Here is a 22160-nt window from a genome sequence, read left to right as displayed (position 1 = left end):
GATCCAAAGAATCTGAGTATCTAGAGGCTGGACCGGGCATTTCTTTTTAAAGCTCCCCTTATGATTTTTAAAGTGCAGCCAGATTTAGTAGGTTGGGAATCACTGCAAGTGTCTGCCCAGTGCTGTTACTTTTCTCCAACACAATACTGTCTTTCTTTAAATTAGCCCACAATTATCCTTTGTAAGAGCTAAAAAAAAAAAAAAGAATCCTCATTTGTGAATATTCTCATTAATTTTTCTTTGCTACAGACCTTGGTTGTTATGGGGTCTTTACTAATTATAACCAAACGAATTAGCAAGAGATGCAGGTTCTGGTCCTAGATCTATCCCTATGTCATCCTACTGCTGGTTACTCCCCCACCAGCCAGGGCTGTGTTTTTGTCTATGAAATGCTGGTGTCGGATTAAATATCTAGGTTTTTTTCTGATGCACTATCTTTACAAGCAGAATGTTTAACAAGTTAAAAACACATCAAAACTTACCTTAGTTCCATTTTCCTAACTGTTGGCAACAGCCAGAGGAACTGCACTAAATTCTAGGAAGGTATTTCCTCATCAGGAACAATTTTCAAAATCATTGTCAATAGCATGAGATGCTGATGAAATGCTAAAGCCAATATTTTTCAGGCTTCATGCTACTATAACAACAAACATATTCATGGGGAAAATACATTTGGTTTCATGAATACAATTAATTATCAACTTGAAAATTTAACAAGCTGTGTGGTCCCAGACAAGTTATTTACCCTCTCTGTGCTTTTGCTGCTTCTATTACAAAATGGACATAGTTATAGTACTAGCTTTCATTGGGTTGTGAAAACTAAATTAAATGCACTTAAAGCATCTGGCAGATACTCTGAAAACATGCTCAATACTTCAAAAAATCTTTTTCTAGAAACCTTAAGTTATAAAGCCCAACCTGTAAATCAAGAAAAAGAAAGGAACCATTATTTTATTTCTATTATCCACTAAGAGAAAGGACTAGAAAATACCTTTCCCATCAGATGATTTGGGGATGAAGTAGTCCTCAACGATATGGTAGAACTGTCCAGGAAAGTCCAACCTAGCCTAGAAACAAAACTTAACAGTTGTTCTTTCAGCATGTCAAGGAATACAATATAGGATAAACTCCCAACAGACTCAAATTCAGCTAGTGTTTACCAAGTGAATGAAACTGACCAGACAGCAACTATGTAAATTCTATTTTATTATTCAGAGTTGCAGAAACATTAAAATAAACATAGGTAAAAATAGCAATATGCAAGGGTCTGCTTTTCATTTTAACATATCCACAAGAAACTAACATAAAAGTAGACATTTACAAATTTGCAGAAGCCACAAATTGAAGCAATCACCTGTATATAAAACAGCTAGAAATCTACTAGCCATTGTAATATCCCCATGAAGAATCTGGAAAATGTTCTCTATTAAGAACACATGAAATCCACCAAACAGAAAAGTCTTGTTCAAGTATGCGTTGGTGGTACAGTGGTGAGCATAGCTGCCTTCCACAAAAGCCTGCTCATTAAAAGAGGACACTTCCCCCAAGAAGTGTCATGATATAAGCAATTCACCTTCAAATTGTTGCTTAGCAAAAATTAAAAAAAAAATTAAATAGAGAGGTATGAGACACAAAGAGATGAGGCAAGTATGACAAAATAAATTATGTGATAAACTAATTGTTAACAAGACTGTTCGTTATTGAGTCCAGATGGAAGATATAGGCTATTCTCTGTACTGTCTTTTTCAGCTTTTCTATGTTGAAAATTCTTAGAATAAAAAATTCGGAAAGGAAGTTTACATACCATTCTAAACTTAGAAGTATAACTGAAGTCAGTCTCTTCTTCCCTTAGATATTAAATATATTTCATTAATAATCATATTTTATTTGAGGTTTTTCAATGAACTATAAAGCCAATCCACAGATTTGGGGTATATATAGAATTATCTTTGAATATGATAGAAACTCCTGAATGTAAGAGGAAGAGCTTCTAAAATTTGTTTTAGCCTGAATTCATTCTACCAGAACCCATGAGAGTATATAAATCTTGCAGATTCGGTTATAGCTAGTCAACTTAAAGTGAGGAAAGTTAGTTCTTGGCTTTTCCTTTTTTTACAGGGAGTTGACCTGTAGCTTCTAAGTACTTATTGATGAGGTCTTCTTGTGTGGACGGTGAACAGGGCTGATATCTGCAGTACTCCATTGTGTATTCTCCCTTTCCCTAAGGAGTTAAAAAACAACAGAGATTTTATTTGTTTGTTTTGGTACATCCACCAAGCAAAGACAGGATTTCACACATTTGAGCACTGTGTAGGGCGGTTTCTTTTTTTTTTTTTTAAGGTTTTATTTATTTGACAGAGAGAGATCACAAGTAGGCAGAGAGGCAAACAGAGAGAGAGAGAGGAGGAAGCAGGCTCCCTGCCAAGCAGAGAGCCCAATGCGGGACTCGATCCCAGAACCCTGAGATCATGACCTGAGTGGAAGGCAGAAGCTTAACCCACTGAGCCCCCCAGGTGTGTAGGGCGGTTTCTTAAAGAGCACCTGAGTAAAGTTTAAATATCTGCTTACCTCTGTGCATGACCTAAGTTCAGTGGAATAACCAAACATATCATTTAGAGGGACCTGAAAACAAACACAAGATATTCTGGTATTGCTTACTGACAAATATTTGAGAAAAGTACAGAAAAGCCTTAGGCATTTAATTCCTTTAGTCTTAGGTTTCTACTAACTACTCTTGATTTAAAAGAATTAAAAGCTAGAGAAGTATATATTTGTTTTACTGAAAGTAAAAATCTTATTTAAAAATAATTTAACGTGGCAGTCACAACTAAAAACCAAATGTTTCTGTTTCACAGGGTGGACACCACTCTCATACCCACTCCACACTCTGGCTGCAGCTCAAACATGGAGAAGTGTTTCTTCTGTGAAAATATTAATACAACTTTCTTCTGGACACCTCAATAATATGCTGATAGTAGTGTCTTTTAGGAGGCCTTATGTAATGTGATATACAGTTTCTTCTATGAGATTTAAGTAAAGCACAGGCAATGGAACTCAGTATTATCCAGTAAGAGATAATGTGATAAAGCAGCTATACAAATGAAACTTGTAACAAGAAATAAAGACAACTTCTATACATCTAAGAAAATGACATATTCATAAAGGTCCACATAAATCTTATTTTTAGCTTTTGCATTTAAGAGCTGCTCTAACAGCAAATTATAGAAATTGCCACAAATACAATACTCGAATAGTTAGGAAAATGTGTCAATTCACTCTACACTCTCCAAAACAAAGTCTCCAAAACCAAAAACTAACTCTCATTTCTATCTGCAGTTACTAAAAGCAGGATTGTCAATGATCAATAGTACTTACATCGGCATACAATGTAAAATAGTCCTCAATCCCATCTTGTCCTGTGATTACCCCATGGCGTCGGTTAATTCCCGCAATCACAGGTCCATGAAATTCATTTGGGGCTATAATTTCCACAGACATAATAGGCTCAAGAATACATAATGTTGCATTTGCCAGAGCTGGGTTAAAAAAAAAAATACACCAATTAGTTTATTAATCTTTAAACACATGCGAACTCTTCCCTACCCAGACATAGAAAAGAGAGAGTGCTTCCAAAGGTACACGCAAGTGATGAGGTTCAAGTATTTGATCTGGACTCTTTTCTTCTAGTAGCTGTAACAGTCACTCTCCTAGATGGAAATTCCAGTAAGACAACACATGATTACAGTATTAATAGTTCTAAACTATATTTTTATCCTTAAACATCACTAAACTGCAGAGAATATAAAAGGGGTCTTCAAAGGATATTCAATCAAGTTCTTTAGCATCTAAATTATCCACTGAGGGTTACTTATTCTCTTTCTCTGAATAGTTTCAGGAGTAAAAACTTTCACTGTTAAGTCTTTGTTTGACCAGGTAAACCAGTTCCTTCTGGTTGGTCCCTGGAAGACAGTTATTTTCAAGAGAATAACTTTTATCATATATTTGGAGACAATAAAAAAGTCACACCTGAGTTCTGTCTTTCCTCTTCTAGGCTAAACATTTTCAACACATGATTGAGAATCAAAGGACCAAGTTTCTAGTTTCTGCTCTGACCTCAACAAGTTATATATGCCTTTTAGAAAAACAAAATGTGTCCAGCTCTCAAATTTCTTCACCTATAAAATAAAGACACTGGATGTGAAGAGACATTTAAGCACTGAAACGTGTGTGTCCAAGCTTATTTTTATTCCCCTTAATATATAACCAGAACACTTCTTAATGTGACAAATGCCAACTGAGGGTTATATTTAGCAATGTGGAGAGGACAGAATAACATTTCAAACATTCTTATCTAATTTGTACATTATGATAGTGTGGAATAATACTTCAGCCTCAGACTGGATGAATTATCTCTAAATAAAAACTTTAAGCAAAACCTAGAAAAGATGACAAAGAAAATATTTTAAGATAATCACAGCTTTCCAGGCATCAATTTGTTTAGATTAATCAATTAATTAATTAATCAGCAATCATTCTCATATAGTCATTAAAACACTTCTCCTAAAGCCACTAGTAGCTTAAGTGCAATAATTATAAGAACAGCAACTTAAGGGCACCTGGGTGGCTCAGTGGGTTAAGCCACTGCCTTCGGCTCAGGTCATGATCTCAGGGTCCTGGGATCGAGTCCCGCATCGGGCTCTCTGCTCAGCAGGGAGCCTGCTTCCCTTCCTCTCTCTCTGCCTGCCTCTCTGCCTACTTGTGATCTCTGTCTGTCAAATAAATAAATAAAATCTTAAAAAAAAAAAAAAGAACAGCAACTTAATATGCTTGGATTTCTTTGAATTATTCTCTAATTCAAATCATAGCTCAGACTTACCTTTGACTAATTAGTCCTCATTAGTGAATTTTGTTCTAAAAAAGAGAAGTAACTGAACTTTGCAGACTCCAAAGCTTCTTCAGCTAAGCCCCCCAAAACCCCACACAGACGTGGAAGGCAGCTAACAGTTTGGGACTGTAGAAATGGCTCTAGCTCCTGCAGTGTCTGGGGTTATCCCAACAACACAGCTTCCCTAGCTCTAAAGAAATGCAATCCATGCAGAAGACATCCAGAAAGACAGATATGAGCAGATGTCTTAAGATTTAGAACACATTACCTCGTGCTTTCAATAGATCAGTAATATAAAAGAGCAAGATTGTGAAAGGGTCATATTTTAAAGGAAGAAAGGGCCAGGTAGACAGTGCCCATCACTTAACTGCTGAGGATGCCTTGTCCAGTTCTCAGTTTCATATTCTCTCATCCTGCTCCTTTCCCTTTAAGTTTCTCTTTCTTCCTCAACTCATCTCCTGACTCACTTCCAAAGAATTCACGCCTTCTTCTAAGCTGCTGTGGCAAGACTCTGGAGTGAATTTCACCCTGCTGCATTCAACAGTCACACAGCAGCGCACTCCTAAAACCTATGTTTCCTCAAGCAGATCTGTGTGGTCTATGGCTTTTTAAGATAGCAAGTAAAAATACCAACAACTTCACAGGTACTTTAAGCCTGTGGTGGTGAGAAGAGGTGGTAATATTTTTATATCAACCACTAGGAATAATGCTGATAACACCAGGCCAGGTGTTGAAGAGGCCGTATGAGGTGGTAATTCAAGGGCTAGGACTCTAGGCTGGTTTAGCTCTCAGCTCCACCACTATCATGTAATCTTGAGCAATTCAATTAACTACTCTGAGTCCTATTTTCTCAACTGTAACGTCACTGTGAACATAAGCTATGATCATTCATGCACTCAGCATAAAACAGCGCACATAAGTGATCAATAAATGTTATTATGAGTACTCGGAGACCAGAAGCTAGGGAACAGCGGCATGGCACAGTACCAGGTCAAAGGCAATCCAAAGGAAAGCGTGACTAGCATTCACTGCCCAAGTATGCACGTGCAAGTTTTCAAAGACGTTCCTATAAATTTTACATTCTCTCACACAGTGTTATGGAATTACTATTTCCAAGCAGCCTGGGGAAAGTTTCCACACAGTAAGTATGGAGCAGAGCTGGGATCTAATCCCCAAGCCCATCACATAATGGGGCAGGAGCTCAAAGAAGGGGTGCTGTCAAGTTAACTGAGCTAACCTTTATTTCTAGGCCTTTATTTCTCTTGTTGGGTGGCTACAAGTTTGAGGTTTCTGGGAAGACCAAGCATAGCGCTCTAAAACCTGGCCACAGAAGAAGATGGCAATGGTCGCATTTGTAAGGTGAAACACGCCCAAAGAGAACATTCATTTTAGATTCAGTTTTAGTTATATCACTGATCAATCTCAGAGACAAAGTTTAAACTGTGACCCAACAGTTCCAGTTTGCATTTGTTTTGAAAAAAAAAAAAAAAAGACAATCCAAACTACTTTTCTTCCAATTTTGAATAGAGAATGGCTCATAAATCTAAGCTATTCTGATACTGGGCTCATTTCACGACATTTTTACACCAAAACTCTCATATGGGATTCAAGAAAGGTTTATGCATGAAAAGCTGATTTTCTTACTGAGCTAAGGAAAACTTCATTTTACCCTATACACTTGTCCTTCAATCATGGATGACTGAATAACAGATGAAGAAACGCAAAATAATTCATTTTTCATGCTAGCATCCTGATTTGTACATGATTATCTGGCAAAAAAAAAAAAATCTCAAATACTATCTAGTGTTTTTCCTTTGCACACCTACCAGGCAGTTTTCATACTTAATGTCTGTACACTTAAATAATTAAAAAGTAAAGATCACATATTCACCTGTTTAGCTAATATTCACAGATGTACAGACTGTTTTCATGGATGCACATGTGTAAATTATGGGCATATATGTCTGCATTTAGTTATATCTCTTATAGGAGCAATTTAAAAAGAAGATGAGGCTTTTTGTTAACTGACAACCATACCAATTATCTGGCTTTGTGTAAACTCTATCTCCAGGAAAGCTACTAATTTCCAGTCAAGCAGCAGCATAGAATAATTGGTGATTTCTAATTTAACTATACTTGTATCGACATGGATGGAACTGGAAGAGATTATGCTGAGTGAGATAAGTCAAGCAGAGAAAGACAATTATCATGTGGTTTCACTTATTTTCGGAGCATAAGGAATAACATGGAGGACATTAGGAGAAGGAAAGGAAAAACGAGTTGAAGTAAATCAGAAGGGGAGATAAACCATGACAGACTATGGACTACAGGAAACAAACTGAGGGTTTCAAAGGGGAGGAGAGTGAGAGGATGGATTAGCCTGGTGGCGGGTATTAAGGAGGAGAGAGAGCACAAGCAGGCGGAGTGAAAGAGGGAGAAGCAGGCTCTCTTCTCTGAGCTGGGAGCGGCAAGTGTTTTAATGTGAATCATGCCTTAGAAAATCTTTCTTTGTGACTTAATTTCCCTTTTTCCTATTAACACAATCTTCAGATTACAACAAGATTTCCAGATCACAGACTTCAACTGCATTTCTAACAGAGCTGGCAAAAGAAAATGAAGGATTTTCTCTCCCTTTCACAACGGAGAAACTAATACACAAATTATTAACAGCTGCCATTAGTTTAAGTAATATAAGGAATTAGCAACCTAGTCAAGAAATGAGCAAACTTTTCCAACTACTGCCCCACATCTGGTCACAGATGCAAACAGAAAAACAAAACGAACTCCAAAATTCATGTAGAATCAACAAAATCATGATTTACAGAATGCTTTAAAAATATTATGATTAATTTTTTACTGTCCATTTTGACTGCCTCTGATAAAAATGTTTCTGAAATGTTTCATAAATCATAATATAATTCTCCTGTCTAAAGATACTTATGGACATTATTAACATGGAAGAGATGACAAAGAGAATACATTTTCTGGGTCCAGGACACAGGTTTCAAGTTCCTTTGTTGAATAACCCTGATGTCAGATTGCTGTGTTATTTGCTTTTCTCTCTTAAAAGCAAGAATCAGGGGGCGCCTGGGTGGCTCCGTGGGTTAAAGCCTCTGCCTTCGGCTCAGGTCATGATCCCAGGGTCCTGGGATCGAGTTCCGCACCGGGCTCTCTGCTCTGCAGGGAGCCTGCTTCCTCCTCTCTCTGCCTGCCTCTCTGCCTACTTGTAATCTGTGTCTGTCAAATAAATAAATAAAATCTTAAAAAAAAAAAAAAAAAAGCAAGAATCAGATAATACTTGCTTAGGTTTAGGTTTGTTTAGGTTTAGGTTTAGGTTTAGGTTTGTTTAGGTTTCTGGTTCATCAGGGTTTTTAATACACCAGTTATTCTGTGTGGAAAAGGTTGACAATTCCAGCAGTTTATCAAGAGGTCTGCACTGTGAATAAAGTTTACTGAATTCCTTCAAAATATGTTGCCATCCACAAAATGCCTAAAAGCCTAAAATGTCACACTTTACAAAAATTACTTAAAATTTATGGATTTCCTGATATCTGAATAAGTCACTAAAAAGAGCATGACAGCAATGTTTCTATAAAATATCTCTTAGTACTCCAAGCACATCCATATTCTTTATTAAAAACACAACAGCCAAAATATGGAAAAAGCCCAGATGTCCTTTGACAGAGGAATGGTAAAGATATGGCATGTATATCTCTATCTATCTATCTATCTATCTACACACACACACACACACACACACACACACACACACACACACACATATATTATTTAGCCAACAAAAAGATTGAAATTTTGCCATTTGCAATGATGTGGATGGAACCAAAGGGTATTATGGTAAGCAAAATAAGTCAATCAGAGAAAGACAAATATCATATGATTTCACTAATATGTGGGATTTAAGAAACAAAACAGATGAACACAGGGGAAGGGAGGATAAAATAAAGTGAAATGAGAGAGGGAGATAAACCATAAGAGACTTAACTCTAGGAAACAAATTTGGGGGTTGCTGGAGGGGAGGTGGTGGGGGGATGGGATACCTGGGTGATGGGCGTTAAGGAGGGCACTTGATGTAATAAGCACTGGGTGTTAATGCTACTGACGAATCACTGAACTCTACCTCTGAAACCAATACTACACTATATGCTAATTAACTGACTTTTAAAAAGTGGCAAAAAAACAGAACTTAACAGGTTATCTCTAAACATATGACGAATATTAGGTAATTTAGGAGAACAAGGTAGCCTTTCAGTTTTGTAAGGAAGAGAATACAGTGAGCTACCCTCACGTCAACTCTAGATTTGCCCACACCTGCCAAGTGCCTCGGTGGGCTGCCTGGGACTCTGGGGCACAAGACTAAAACACAGCACTGCACTCGGAGTCTCTGACGGTCTGTCAGGGAAACAGACACCGTGCTGCAGCAAACATAGGACACAGTACCTTGTTTAAGAGCGCCTTCTCCTGCACGGATGAAAGAGATTTCGTTGGAATCAACCATGTGGTGTGCCCCATCTTGCAGGACAAACCGGAGCCCAGAGAGCTTGTGACCAGAAAGAGGGCCTTTCTCACAGGCATCCAAAAACCCCTGTTAGTGAATGAATACAACTTCTGGAGTCAGTGGATTTCACTTCCAGGTGAATTATCAAAAATACACATTTTACTGTTCAGAAATTGAACATTTTTATGAATACTACATTTTGCTCCTCAGAAAAAGAAGTTTTAAAAAGCTGAATAGCTTAACTACTTAAATTTTATTATTGTGGCATCTAGATGAATAATCCCTTGGAAAAGCGTTATCACTTAAAAGTGTGAGCTGGTCTGAAAGTGATGCTGAGAGTGCCGACACTTAACATCTTCAGGAATTACTTACCTCTTATAACCCATTATACAGACAGCCTGCTCTTAATTTTATAAGGAGGAAACAGAGGAAAAGCAAGGAAGAATATTTCCATCAAACTTGGCATTGATTCAACAGTTATGTCTTGAGCTCCCACTATACACCTATCAGGGCTCTGCCTCACTGGCAGATCACTACATTATGGCTTTGGTGTTATACATGCCAGTAAGAACTGGAATTCAAAAGTAAATTCATTTTTCCTGATGCAGTTCTTTAAAAAAAAAAAAAAACCAGCTTCATTGACGTATGACTGATACATGATAAACTAAACATATTTTAAAAGTATAATTTGATAAGTTTGCAATTCTTTTTCAGCCACTTCAACATTTGTAGAGCTCCCACAATTCAAGTTAGTTTTTCCTGACAATCACATTGCTGCACATAGAGTACAATATATTTCTGACACTGTAAAACTATAAACTCTATATGCTGAAAAAAACATAAACCCTCCTTTACCTACATTAATATTGAAGAATACAAGATAACTTTAAGAGTGACAAAATACTCTCTTGAAATAAAGTATAGTGAATGAAACACAGTAATCACAAAATGCTACCATCACTAAAGCCAAAATTATAATTAGCAAAGATTTCTAAGCTAAAAGGGTAAATGAAAACCTAAAAATCTCAATGCAGGAGGATAGTTGCTGAAGGTTTACAACAGTCTTAAAGCCAGTGACCTAGAAAGCAAACAAAACACTAACCTCTTACATGTGCAAAGCACTTCACACTTTACAAAGAAATGTCACAGAGTATTATCTGACCCTCAAGTTGGTAAGGGGTTCAAGTTTAGTTTTCTATTTACTCACACTTTACAAATGAAGAAACTCGCTCTGAACACCATGATTTACCAAAGAGTGCATTAATCAGTAGCAGAGACGATGGGAGAACTCAGATATTGGGAATCTTGGCAAGAGATCATGCTACTGTAACAGTAAACACAAAACCTTCATAAAACCCTACTGACTGCTACAAATTTTAATTGTTGATTGCTATTCACAACATAGGCTCTATTTATCAAAAGAAATAGAATAACTATGATTAAAAACAGAATGAGGGATACTTGAGTGGCTCAGTCGGTTAAGCATTCAACTCTTGATTTCAGCTCAGGTCACGATCTCAGGGATGTGAAATTGAGCCCTCTCTTAGGTTCTGCCCTGGGCACAGAGCCTGCTTAAGATTCTCTCTCTCCCTCTCCTTCTGCCCCTTAGTAGAGTGCTTAAATATGAAAAGTGCTTAATATATATTTGCTAAGTGCATGTCTTTGAAAAGCTGGCTACAATCTGGAGACGGCTGCACTATGAGAAGGAAAATAAGTCCTCTTAGAGAAAGAACTACTGCTTTGTTCTGGAAAAAAGAAATAAAGGAAAAAAAGAAACAGAATGAGTTCCCCCTTGTTGTCATAGCATATATTTATAGCTCTTCAACCTAATGAACTGAAGATTCTAAATCAGATGGAAAGCTTACCAGTCAGATAGAGAAGCAGGACTGTAACTGAAATGAACCACAGAAGACAATGTGATAGAAATAGGATCTGAGGGGCACCTAGCTGGCTTAGTCAGAAGAGAATGAGACCCTTGATCTTAGGGTCATGAGTTTGAGTCCCACATTGAGTATAGAGATTACTTAGATAAATAAAACTTAAAAAAAAAAAAAAGAAGAAGAGCATGGTGCATAAACAATGACTCTTGGAACACTGAAAAAATTAAATTAAAAATATAAACACACAAACAAAAGAAATATGATTCGATACCACCTAATAAACTGGTTGAAAAAAATGTAATCAAGTTATTTTTGTTGTTACCTTTTCTACTGCAGGCACAAACTGCTTTGGAACATTTGCCCCGAATGTTTCATCTGAAAACTCCAACTTAGTGTAGTTCTCTGGGTCCAGAGGCTCCAGTACACCTATCACTCTTCCAAACTGGCCTGCACCACCCGATTGTTTTTTATGTGTAAATTCAAACCTGAAAGTGATTTAGGAGGGGGAAAAAAATCAACATGGCATTAACATAATTACCAAAATGAAATAATTCCTACCGATTTAAATGAAAAACCACATTTCACCATTTTTACTTACTTGTTCCTTTGAATTTACTGCCATAAAATTTTACTCTAAAATTTATTTAAAAGCTAATTCTCTCTTTCATGTTTTTACTTGGAGGTGAGGGTAAGGTACAACACCAAAATAATCCATGGTTTTCTTTCATTCTGCCAATTCTTTACTTCACAAGTAGAAAGGTAAAAGTGTTAAAAGTCAGTCTAAGGTTCTTGCTCTAGTAACCTACATTCAAAGAGCTCAGCCTCTTTTGGAATGCCTCCCTTCCTGGGATACAGCATTCTCTTCTTAAATCTCTACAGCTAGAGACAGTTACTTGAAAATGGGAGCTCTGCAGTTAATTTATTCAGATAGTTCCTATCTAAGTTAATTTACCACTTGGACTTTATGGAGTGATGCAATACAAGGGAAGGGAGTTTCAGGTGGATTAATACCTGAAGAGAGTAATGGCAAAACAGTGAAACATAAGTCACTCATATAAATAGACACATATACAGAAAATATACAGACACAGCAGTGTTTACTTCAAACCACTAACGGCCACATAAACAGAGTAAGCACTTTCTATACACTTATTAAAACATTTGTAAACATATGCTATTTCCCTGGGAACATTTCATGAGTATCTACTGCCTGCAAAGCATTTCTTCCTTTAAAGTGAATCCTTCCTCAAGACCTCAAGATGAAAGAGGCCACCTGCTTTCAAAATTATCTCAGACAACTGCAGGTAAATGGACATGAATGAGCGTGTCCCTACATACAGATGTGTCGTGGTTTGAAATTACTAAATACTCATTTTTGTAGCAGACACCAGCTTGGACTATATGGTTTCATAAGAAGCCTAAATGTGAATGTGCCTGCTGAACTGCCTTTAAACAGTTTCCCAGCCACCAGGAGACTTGGGACACGCTGAGAGAAACAAAATGCTAACAGAGACACTGTTCTGGGAGGGAAAACAACAGCTATCAGAACTAAGAGAACGAAAGGACTTGCTGCAGGGATTCCATAATGATGGGCCCCTGACAAGTCTTGGGTATGCACAAGTTCTCTGAGATGTTTACAGTTTTGTTTTCAATTTGACAATAATATGACATCAATACAAACATACACTCTGTTGTCTGTAGGGTAATCACTAACCAGGGACGTTTATAGTTAAAATTTTTAAAAAAATTTAAAATTCAGTTCCTCATTTGCATTAGTCACATTTTAAGTGGTCAACAGTCAAATGTGGGAAATGGGTACAATATAGGGCAGCACAGAGAACACTTCCAGCACTGCCCTGCAGGACCAGTTCACAAACCAGTAAGTTTCAGAGGTCACGTCTGAATCATAATCAAGTGGAGGCCAAATAATGAAACACGGAGGTACCAGGCTTGTGCTAAGCAGTTTTTTTTTTTTTAAAGATTTATTTATTTATTTATTTGACAGAGAGAGATCACAAGCAGGCAGAGAGGCAGGTAGAGAGAGAGGAGGAAGCAGGCTCCCTGCTGAGCAGAGAGCCCGATGTAGGGCTCGATCCCAGGACCCTGAGATCATGACCCGAGCCGAAGGCAGCGGCTTAACCCACTGAGCCACCCAGGCGCCCCATGCTAAGCAGTTTTTACGTATCATTTTATTTGTTCTTCCCCACAAACTGTGATTGTGCACTACTATCACCATTTTACAGATGAGAAAGTAACTTGCCAAATATGATGCAGTTAAATGGCAGAGCCAGGACTGTACCAAAACCAATGCTCTTAATTAAACATTTATCTAGAAGGCTAATAAGAACATAAGCTGACATAACCTGCAAATGATGATTTCACTGAAAAAGCTGTTAGAGGGCGGTACGTGAAGACAGACTACAGCAGCTTCCAAGAGGTAGAAGAACTAAGATATCACTTGGTAGGCAGCTAACAGGAGTGCTGCAGGTAAAAGAACTCATGCCCCAGTCATGTTGGGGAGGCAATTTTGTTTTGGCAAAACATCATCTCTCACGATAAAATTAATGTTAATTAGAACAGTGTTGGTTTTTTTTTAAGATTTTATTTATTTGAGAGAGAGCATGAATGGTGGGAAGGGGCAGAGGGAAAGGGAGAAGCAGACTCCCTGCCTAGTGGGAAGCCCAATGCAGGGCTTGATCCCAAGACCCCGAGATCATGACCTGAGCTGTAGGCATCCACTTAACTGCCTGAGCCAATCCGGCACTTCATAACTATATTGGTTTTATCTCTATTTTGCACATTTATTTTGATATGATAGTTGTACCAAAATTGCAAGATACAGATCTTTTTACTTAGTTTTCATTCATATTAGTTTTCATTATCAACAAAAAGCTCTTTCAGCATCATCAGAATGTACTCAGCCACTCTTTCCTGGACACTATCAAAGAAACACACGATTCAAACAATACACACACACACAATGACAACCTAAGAGGTTGGCTGATACATGAATGACTCACCCTCTCACGCCCAAAAAGAAAAATCTTTCTCTCTCTCTCTTTTTTTTTTTTTAAGAAAAAAGCCTTAAGGAGAGAAACCCTGTCATCCTCAACTCACTTGACAATTGACTAATCTAACTAGAAAAGACAGAAATGCCTTATTCCTTACATTTAAAAAATATATATAATTACTGCAAATAAAGACTATGAGTAAATTAAGGATATTTGAGGGAGAGAACACATTACAAATACATTTTTATTTTTTAAAGCACAACACATATGCCCACCCAAGGAACTTTCAAAGAACCTTCAAAAATCCATTTTGAGGGGGGCGCCTGGGTGGCTCAGTGGGTTAAGCCTCTGCCTTCAGCTCAGGTCGTGATCTCAGGGTCCTGGGATCGAGCCCCATATTGGGCTTTCTGCTCAGCAAGGAGCCTGCTTTCCCCTCCCCCCTGCCTGCCTCTCTGCCTACTTGTGATCTCTCTCTCTCTCTCTCTCTCTCTCCATCAAATAAATAAAATTAAAAATCTTAAAAAAAAAAAATCCATTTTGAGGGGAAAAAAAGCAAAGAATCTCTATTTTCCAAGCCAATGAGCTTGGAAAGTTTGGCCATACAGTTAAAAAGGAACCTTAGCTTCCTGACCTAGAGCAAATCCAAAGCCTAAATTATAGTCCCTTCAAAGGTAAAACAAGGTAATTAAGAAACCTGGAGAGTGGAAATCCACTACCTACTAAAAGTCTGTGCTTGCTTAAGCAGCTATAAAAACTCTCACCTTTGTTAGAAGTTTCTTCAATATAGTACTTGAAGTTCAGTCCTTAAATGTTTTAATTCTTAAAGTAAAAATTTCAAAGTGATCAGAAGGTCAGAAGCATGGTTTTACAGCAAAACCTCATTTTTCTAAGATTAGCAAAGGGAGAGAGGGGTGCAGGTGTATTTATTTCTCTTGATCTAATAAATTACATAATTTATTATGTAATTAATATGTATTATTAATAAAATTAATTCATTTATTATGTAATTAATATTAATATGTAATTAACACTAATTTCTCATATGCTGATTTGGGCAGCATTGGTCCAATCCCACAGAAAAGGGGATTAACCAAGAGGGCTCCTGGACCTCGGAAGGGGAAAGAGAAAAAAGTAACCAACCCACTCGCTACCTGGAGCTCCTTTTGCACTTTGCCCTGTGCCTGACACTGTGAGTAATGACTGAGGAAGGTGTGCTCTGAAGGGCATGTGAAGCCACCAGATTTCTTCCATGAAGAGGAAACTGGAGGCCCGAGAGGCAGCTCCATAAACCAAAAGGCCAGAACTCCCTTCCCTGCACTTCAGTAAAGGTTAATGAAAGGAAACACAAAGTCCCAGCCAGCCTAACCCACCAACTCCCTCCCCACACCTCCACCCTCGCCAGCCGGAAAGGCCAGGGCTCTCCCCTCGCAGGAACAAGTCGGTACTGTGGGTGGCAGTGGGGCGGGGCCACAGGAGCAGCGGCAGGAGCCAGCGCCCCTGCGGCAGCTTCCTGAATCAGAAGGAGGGAAGGAGGAAGAGAAGGGTGGGAGCTGGCGATCCCGCCCACACCCGGACAACCTCGGCGTGCGACTCTTCCGTCTCAGCTACCCGGCAGAAGGCTGAACCAGCGGTGTGCTGGGAGCGTCTGGTCCCTGCAACTTGAGCAGCCGTAAGCTCCCACCAAGAATGGAAATCCCCCCGACCCATTTCCCAGCCTCCAGGGCAGCCTCGGTGGCGGAGAACTGCATCAACTACCAGCAGGGGACCCCCCACAAGGTGTTTCTGGTGCAGACTATCAAACAAGCCAGCATGGAGGTGAGTCCGACAGAGGGCAGTGGGCGGGTGCCTGCACCTACTTGCTTTCCCTCCACTCCCGAGGGTCTCAGCCTCGTTCTTCGGGCGACTTCCCTTCCACTCCACCCTTGCCTGTTTTGGGACTCGCTGTTGACGTCAGGTCTAGGGAAGTTAACATTTCTGGGGATAGCTGACACTCCAGGACAGCCACAGCTGTTTGTTTTTTCTTGGAAAGTTAGACATATCGATACAGGTTTTAATGGGCACTTACAAAGAAATGGAAAAGCATTCTAAATGTGGGGCAGCATTTAACCATTTTCTGAATGAAACCTGTAGAACCATTAAAAAAAATCTCAAAACTGCTCCTGCATTTCTCATCTGCTACTTCAATCTGAACCAACAAAACATCCTGTCTTTCAAACAATACTTCTTTGCTGAAATTTTAGGAACAATCTTTATCAGACCCTTTGACCAAAATGAAGGGGGAAGCAAAGAGCAAGACAAACTGACAACCAAAGTCAGAGAACAAAAGCATTGTGGGCTGAAGCTTTAACTACCCAAACACCACTACCACTGATTACTGTAAAAGATAATGCTCCCTCTGGCAAAGGGTTAAATTAAATGCTTAAGGCCGCAGCTGTCGCTAACTAGGCTTGTTTCTATTTTACTAAAATGTAAGATTTGAGATTGTCGCTTAGTTATCTGACATAAACTTAACAGTCTGTAAGAGCTGACAGGGAGTAAATGTTACTTCAAAACTGCACCAGATAATTAGGTATACACTCTTAACTGTATCTTGATTCAAAAGTGAAATACCTACACAACTGTCTTACAGTTTTATAAAATTTGTTGAAGTATCATTTTGCAGGTCCACTAATGGACAAATAAAAACAGTATTTAACATCTCTAACCACTTCACAGTAATCTGTCCCAAATGGAACTGACCTTCCTTGAACAGTGTTTAGAGGGTACACAGGGCTTTTTGAAAATGTTTTCAATGGTATATCCTGTTTTTCATCTTAGAATCAAAAGGTGTTTCACAATTTTTTTTGTAGAGAATTCAGGATCACAGATCCAGAGGTTCAAGTCCTCTGATGAATGAAAGTGAATTATAACTTATTTTATATATGATTTTATCCCACTCTTCTGTTCTCATCCAAAATAAATCTCATAATGGACCTCCTAAATTAGATGTTACATACATAGTGACACGCGTTTTTCAAAGTCAAAGGCTTTAATCATTTACCCTCACCAAGTCAGCCCTCTGCCCCAACCAAATGAGAATGTATTTTTCTAACAACGCAAAGAACGGAGTTATTCTTATAATAACTCACCACATTTTCTTAATAGGATATTCCGGGAAAAGGACACAAGTATTGCCTTAAATTTTCTGTGGAAGAAATTATCCAAAAAGTAAGTAAAATGTCCTTTATTATGAAATAAAATTTGACTTTATATTTTAGATCACCTTCCCTAATCAAATCATAGGATTAACTCGTTTTTTTTTTTTTTTAAAGTTGTTGTGAAATTCCTGCCTTGGAAAAAAATAATGAGAATTCAAGGGTCCGATTATACTCTTTTACAAACATACTCTGAGAACATGAAGTAATTCTATTCAGCTATTTAGAAAAGACTACCCATATCAATTCAAACAAATTCTCTTAAATATATTCTTAGGGCGGTCTGAACTTATGCCTGATATGAACAAATGAAGTAATTTACTCTCCAGTCATCATCACTTTCTTATGTCTGCCTTTCTCATTCTATTTTTTATTTCTTCCATTTAAAGAAAGCTGGTGCATTTAGATATTCATGAGCAATAAAATGATCAAATGATACCAGTATGTTCATAGGAATCTTTCAGTAATGTGGCAGGGAGATTTTTAAATATTACATACCTGCCAAATTATTAGTGAGACAAACTTAAAAAAAAAAAAAAAGGAACTGCAGTTTATACCATAACCATCTTAAAACTTTTAAAAAAGCTTGCTCTTTTGTTGAGCATAATTCAGAAGAGACACAGGCTAACATAAGAGATTTATTAAAAGATTATCTTAGCTACTAGACAGCCATCTTTCAAAGCAGAACCAATGCTACTATTTGCTACTATTTTCTAATTTTACATCTAGATACAGATTAATTTATCTGGGCTTGAGGATATTTCTGTTGTTTCAGAAGCAGAGGGTAGAGTAAGACTTAAAAAGTAAATGAAGTCTAGAGGTAGTACATAAAGTCAGACTAAAATCTGGCCTCACAAATGGGACACCCCATTAACACTGCATAATAAAGTTTTAAGATGAACTGTAAGATTGATACTTAATAAGTTATAAAATAAGTTATCTATTTTAGATATCTTCAAGAAAACTGTAGGCCACACCCAATTAAGACAGCTCTGTAATAGACACTCTGAAGTCAAGTTTGAAACATGATTGGGGGCCAACACTTTAAATGTTGCATCTCAAGAATGACAGTTAGGAATGGATGGCCATTTACATGTAAAGGTATTTTGCAAAATGTTTCAAACAGCAAGTTACACTGAACTGTACAGCGGAAGTACTTTACCCTCTAATGGGACAAGATACTGCACCAGAAGTCAACTTCACATTTGAAGGAGAAATTGGAAAGAACCCAGATAAAGAAGATAACACATTTTATCAAAAACTCAAGTCCATGAAGGAACCACTTGAAGCACAAAATATTCCAGGTATATAAATATGGCATGGAAAAATTTTTTTCAACTTTAAGATCAGTATTAATTATCTGTGCTCAAAACTGTTAGATGTTAATAATATGTTGGAAATATACTGGCTTTTTCAAAAATATTCATTACCAATCTAATTCAACAAAAAAGGGACTTACTTATATTCTGTACACATTTGAAGGAAACTAAAACATGACTTAGAATTTAGATTTCTTACAGGTTAACACTGTATGTAAAAATAATTCCATTTACCATATAAATGTTTCCTCACCAGACAGTTTTGGAAATGTATCTCCAGAAATGAAGCCAGTTCGACACTTAGCCTGGGTTGCTTGTGGTTATATAATATGGCAGAATTCTACCGAAAACACATGGTATAAAATGGTAAAAATTCAAACTGTCAAGCAAGTGGTAAGTGATTTCTATAAAATATACTATTAACAGGGTTGTATTTTACTGAAAGTGTGATCATTCATAATTGGATAAATAGTGCCCCTTCAGTCATTTTGTATTTAAAATAGTGAAGCTGGTATTTTGAAGAAGAGGTCAGTTACAACCAAGGTTAAAAAAGTTGAAGCTACAGTTTCAAGAGAGTAAAGTATTGAGTTATAAATAATTTGGCATTCAGTTTTTGTGCTCAGCTTAATACAGAGTATATCCTTTGGTGATCTGAATTTTGTACTGAAGTCTTTATAGCTATGCAAATGAAACTACCTCTGTTTTTTTTCCTCTATTGAAATGGGGTGGTACCAGAGCTCCTCAGAGACATGGCTGGCATTTTTTTGCCCCAAGAATCAGCTAGAACATATATCTTAGCATCTTTTAATCTTTGTGAATCTTGCTGTATATCATTTTCTTTTCTAGTCATAATCTACCACCTCATATTTTACTGCTAGCCTGCTAGTCTTTTAAGTCTGATAGGACTAGAACCTCCTCTTTCTGGTCTTTAAAGACATAAAGTCAACTTCACACTTTAGCTTTATTAAGAAGTTAAAAAGAAAAAAAGTCGAAGAGTCTGCTTCTTCCTCTCCTCTGCCTCTCCCCCTGCTTGTGCTCTCTCTCTCTCTCTCTCTCAAATTAATAAATAAAATCTTTAAAAAAAAAAAGAAAAAAGTCAACTGTTGATATCTAATGGATATGAAGAAAAACAGAGTACAAAGAAACCACAACAAACAGTTTCAGTTCTATAAGAGAATAGGACTTTCCAAATGACTTGTTTCAGCTTGCTGGAAACAAACTGCAAGGCAGCTGGACATCTTTACTCCACAGGCTTTTGCAACCACCTAGTAGACACCTACGGGCGGCCAGGACACCCAATCACAATAATTAGAATATGATGTCAATATCTAATATAAATACCACAACTATATTTTAAGAAACAGAGCCCTTTTTTTTTGTTTTTTAAATTTTTAAGTAGGCTCTGCACCCAGCGTGGAGCCCAACACAGGGCTTGAACTCACGACCCTGAGATCAAGACCTGAGCTAGATCACAAGTCAGACGCTTAACCCTCTGAACCACCTAGGCATCCCAACAGAGGATTTTTGTTAATGCATTTCTGCAGACATCTACTTTGGTTACAAATTCCTATTGGGGTAACAAGGCTCAAATAATTGAGTAAAAGGTCCAGGTTACAGCGGTTATACAATCATAATCATGGTTTTCAAGGCATGATCATGTAGCAAAATATGCTCCAGACAGTGCTAGAAGTTTGATGACAGAAAACTCCTATAACCAGATAACCAGAAAACTCCTAAAACTTCATCAAAGTTTTAAAGCATTATTAAAATTTCAGCAGAAAGGTTTACTGCACATTTATAATTGCTATTAACTGAAGAGGCCACAGCAGCTCATGCTGCCCCTTGGAGGCCAGGGATGGTTTCAACACATTGATTATAAACCTTAAAAAGCCTTGTACAGCAAATCTCTGGTGAATATAGTTTTAAACGATGTGGATGCAGTATTTCTGGGTAGCTGGTGGTCTAAATACTTTATATGCCCAAAACAATAAGCAGCACAGATCAAAGCTTTAATTGCAAAATCATTTAACTACATTGTTTTCCTATTTTCAGTTTTTAAAAAGAGAATTTCCATTATAAAATTGGTTTCCTTTAATGTAAACACTCATTTCAGTAGTTTATCCCCTAAAACAATGCTTTTCTGAAAAACAGAAACATTAAGGAATCAATCTTTGACAAACTTTAGATTGTGATGTTCTGAAGTAACTATCACAACTCAGGGAACACAACTTTTAGAACAGGTGAAAAATCATGATTTCAAAATTTAGTTTGAAAGAGAGCTTTTTTGTAAGAACATTGTTTGTTTTTTTTTTTTTGTGAGAGAGAGAGACAGGGAGCATGCAGGTACGGGTATTGAGTAGTAGGGCAGAGGGAAGGAAAGGGAAGCTCAAGCATGCTCCAGGCCCAGTGCCGGCCCAGTGCAGGGCTCCAGCTCACAACCAGGAGATCGTGACCTGAGTCAAAACCAAGAGTTGAATACTTAACGGACTAAGCCACCCAGGTGCCCCAGGAACACAGTTTTTCTGATCAGGCTAAATAAATTATAACATTCAATTTTTGTTTTTACTTATTAAATGGAAGTATTATCATCTAGTAATGAAAGCTGAATTTTAAAATGAACATACCATTTTTGCCAAAGATACTGTTTCAAACACCAGATTTTTATTTTTTATGATAGCAAAGAAATGATGACTTCATTGAGTTAGATTACACCGTTCTACTTCATGACATTGCATCTCAGGTAAAGTATCAACTACTTTTCTTTGATGAGACTTTGAAAACTGAGACTTGTTTTAGAGCCACAGTGTATGTATGCCTTATTAATTTTGACCCTAAATCAGAATTCCTGTAAATTAATATAGACACCAGGTCAAAGTATATTATACTTGTAGCCAAACTTCTTTTTTGCTATTCTTTGTAAGGACTATTTTGTCTCCAACAAAATGTAAACCAACATTGTTTTCTGAATTTTATCACAGCATTAGTTAGTTTCCTTTACTTGCAGGAGATTATTCCTTGGCAAATGCAAGTTCTCTGGCACCCGCAGTATGGTACTAAAGTCAAACATAACAGCCGTCTGCCAAAGGAAGCACAACTAGAATAACGGAAGACCCTAACACTGACGTGTCAACGTACTTACTGATGATGTGTGTATGCCTTCACTGATACCTAGTTTGTGGGGTCAAGCAAATCCCAAAATGTCACTCTGTATAAATGTCTTCATGACAGTATAGAACTACACAGATTCCATAATAGAGACTCACATGATGTAAAAGTGTCCCAACACTAATAGTGGTATGTATATCCCATAATAAAAAGCTTCAATTCCGGCCTCACATTATGTTTAATTCTGTTG

The 22160-nt window shown here is 37.5% G+C and overlaps 2 protein-coding genes across 2 annotated transcripts in view; one reads left to right on the top strand and one right to left on the bottom strand.

Annotated features, from left to right (window-relative positions):
* Nucleotides 1-1186: 1186 nt before the first annotated feature.
* The window catches only part of GFM1 (G elongation factor mitochondrial 1), a 44695-nt gene continuing 23721 nt past the window's right edge, over nt 1187-22160 (bottom strand). Inside the window, exons 14-18 of the mRNA XM_047728873.1 lie at nt 11604-11766; nt 9344-9488; nt 3376-3536; nt 2569-2622; nt 1187-2221 (exon numbers count right to left, since the gene is read on the bottom strand). Of these exons, the coding sequence (XP_047584829.1) occupies nt 2090-2221; nt 2569-2622; nt 3376-3536; nt 9344-9488; nt 11604-11766 (655 nt within the window). The 3' untranslated portion in view covers nt 1187-2089. The remainder of the gene's footprint in view (nt 2222-2568; nt 2623-3375; nt 3537-9343; nt 9489-11603; nt 11767-22160) is intronic.
* LXN (latexin) lies at nt 15739-22142 on the top strand. The gene is made up of 6 exons (XM_047728874.1): nt 15739-16107; nt 17437-17499; nt 18613-18790; nt 19062-19198; nt 21483-21545; nt 21810-22142. Exons 1-6 carry the CDS (start codon nt 15979-15981, stop codon nt 21906-21908), a joined length of 669 nt encoding a protein of 222 aa, XP_047584830.1. The 5' UTR covers nt 15739-15978; the 3' UTR covers nt 21909-22142.

This window comes from Lutra lutra, chromosome 1 (genome assembly GCF_902655055.1).
Source record: "Lutra lutra chromosome 1, mLutLut1.2, whole genome shotgun sequence".
Classification (NCBI taxonomy): Eukaryota; Metazoa; Chordata; class Mammalia; order Carnivora; family Mustelidae; genus Lutra; species Lutra lutra.
This window is presented reverse-complemented; position numbering and strand designations above follow the sequence as displayed.

Coding starts and splice junctions, on each gene's coding strand:
- LXN (XM_047728874.1), top strand. CDS start 15,979: ATGGAAATCCCCCCGACCCATTTCCCAGCCTCCAGGGCAGCCTCGGTG. Junction 17,500..18,612: donor TGGAAGAAATTATCCAAAAA/GTAAGTAAAATG, acceptor TGTTTCAAACAG/CAAGTTACACTGAACTGTAC. Junction 19,199..21,482: donor TTCAAACTGTCAAGCAAGTG/GTAAGTGATTTC, acceptor TTTTTATGATAG/CAAAGAAATGATGACTTCAT.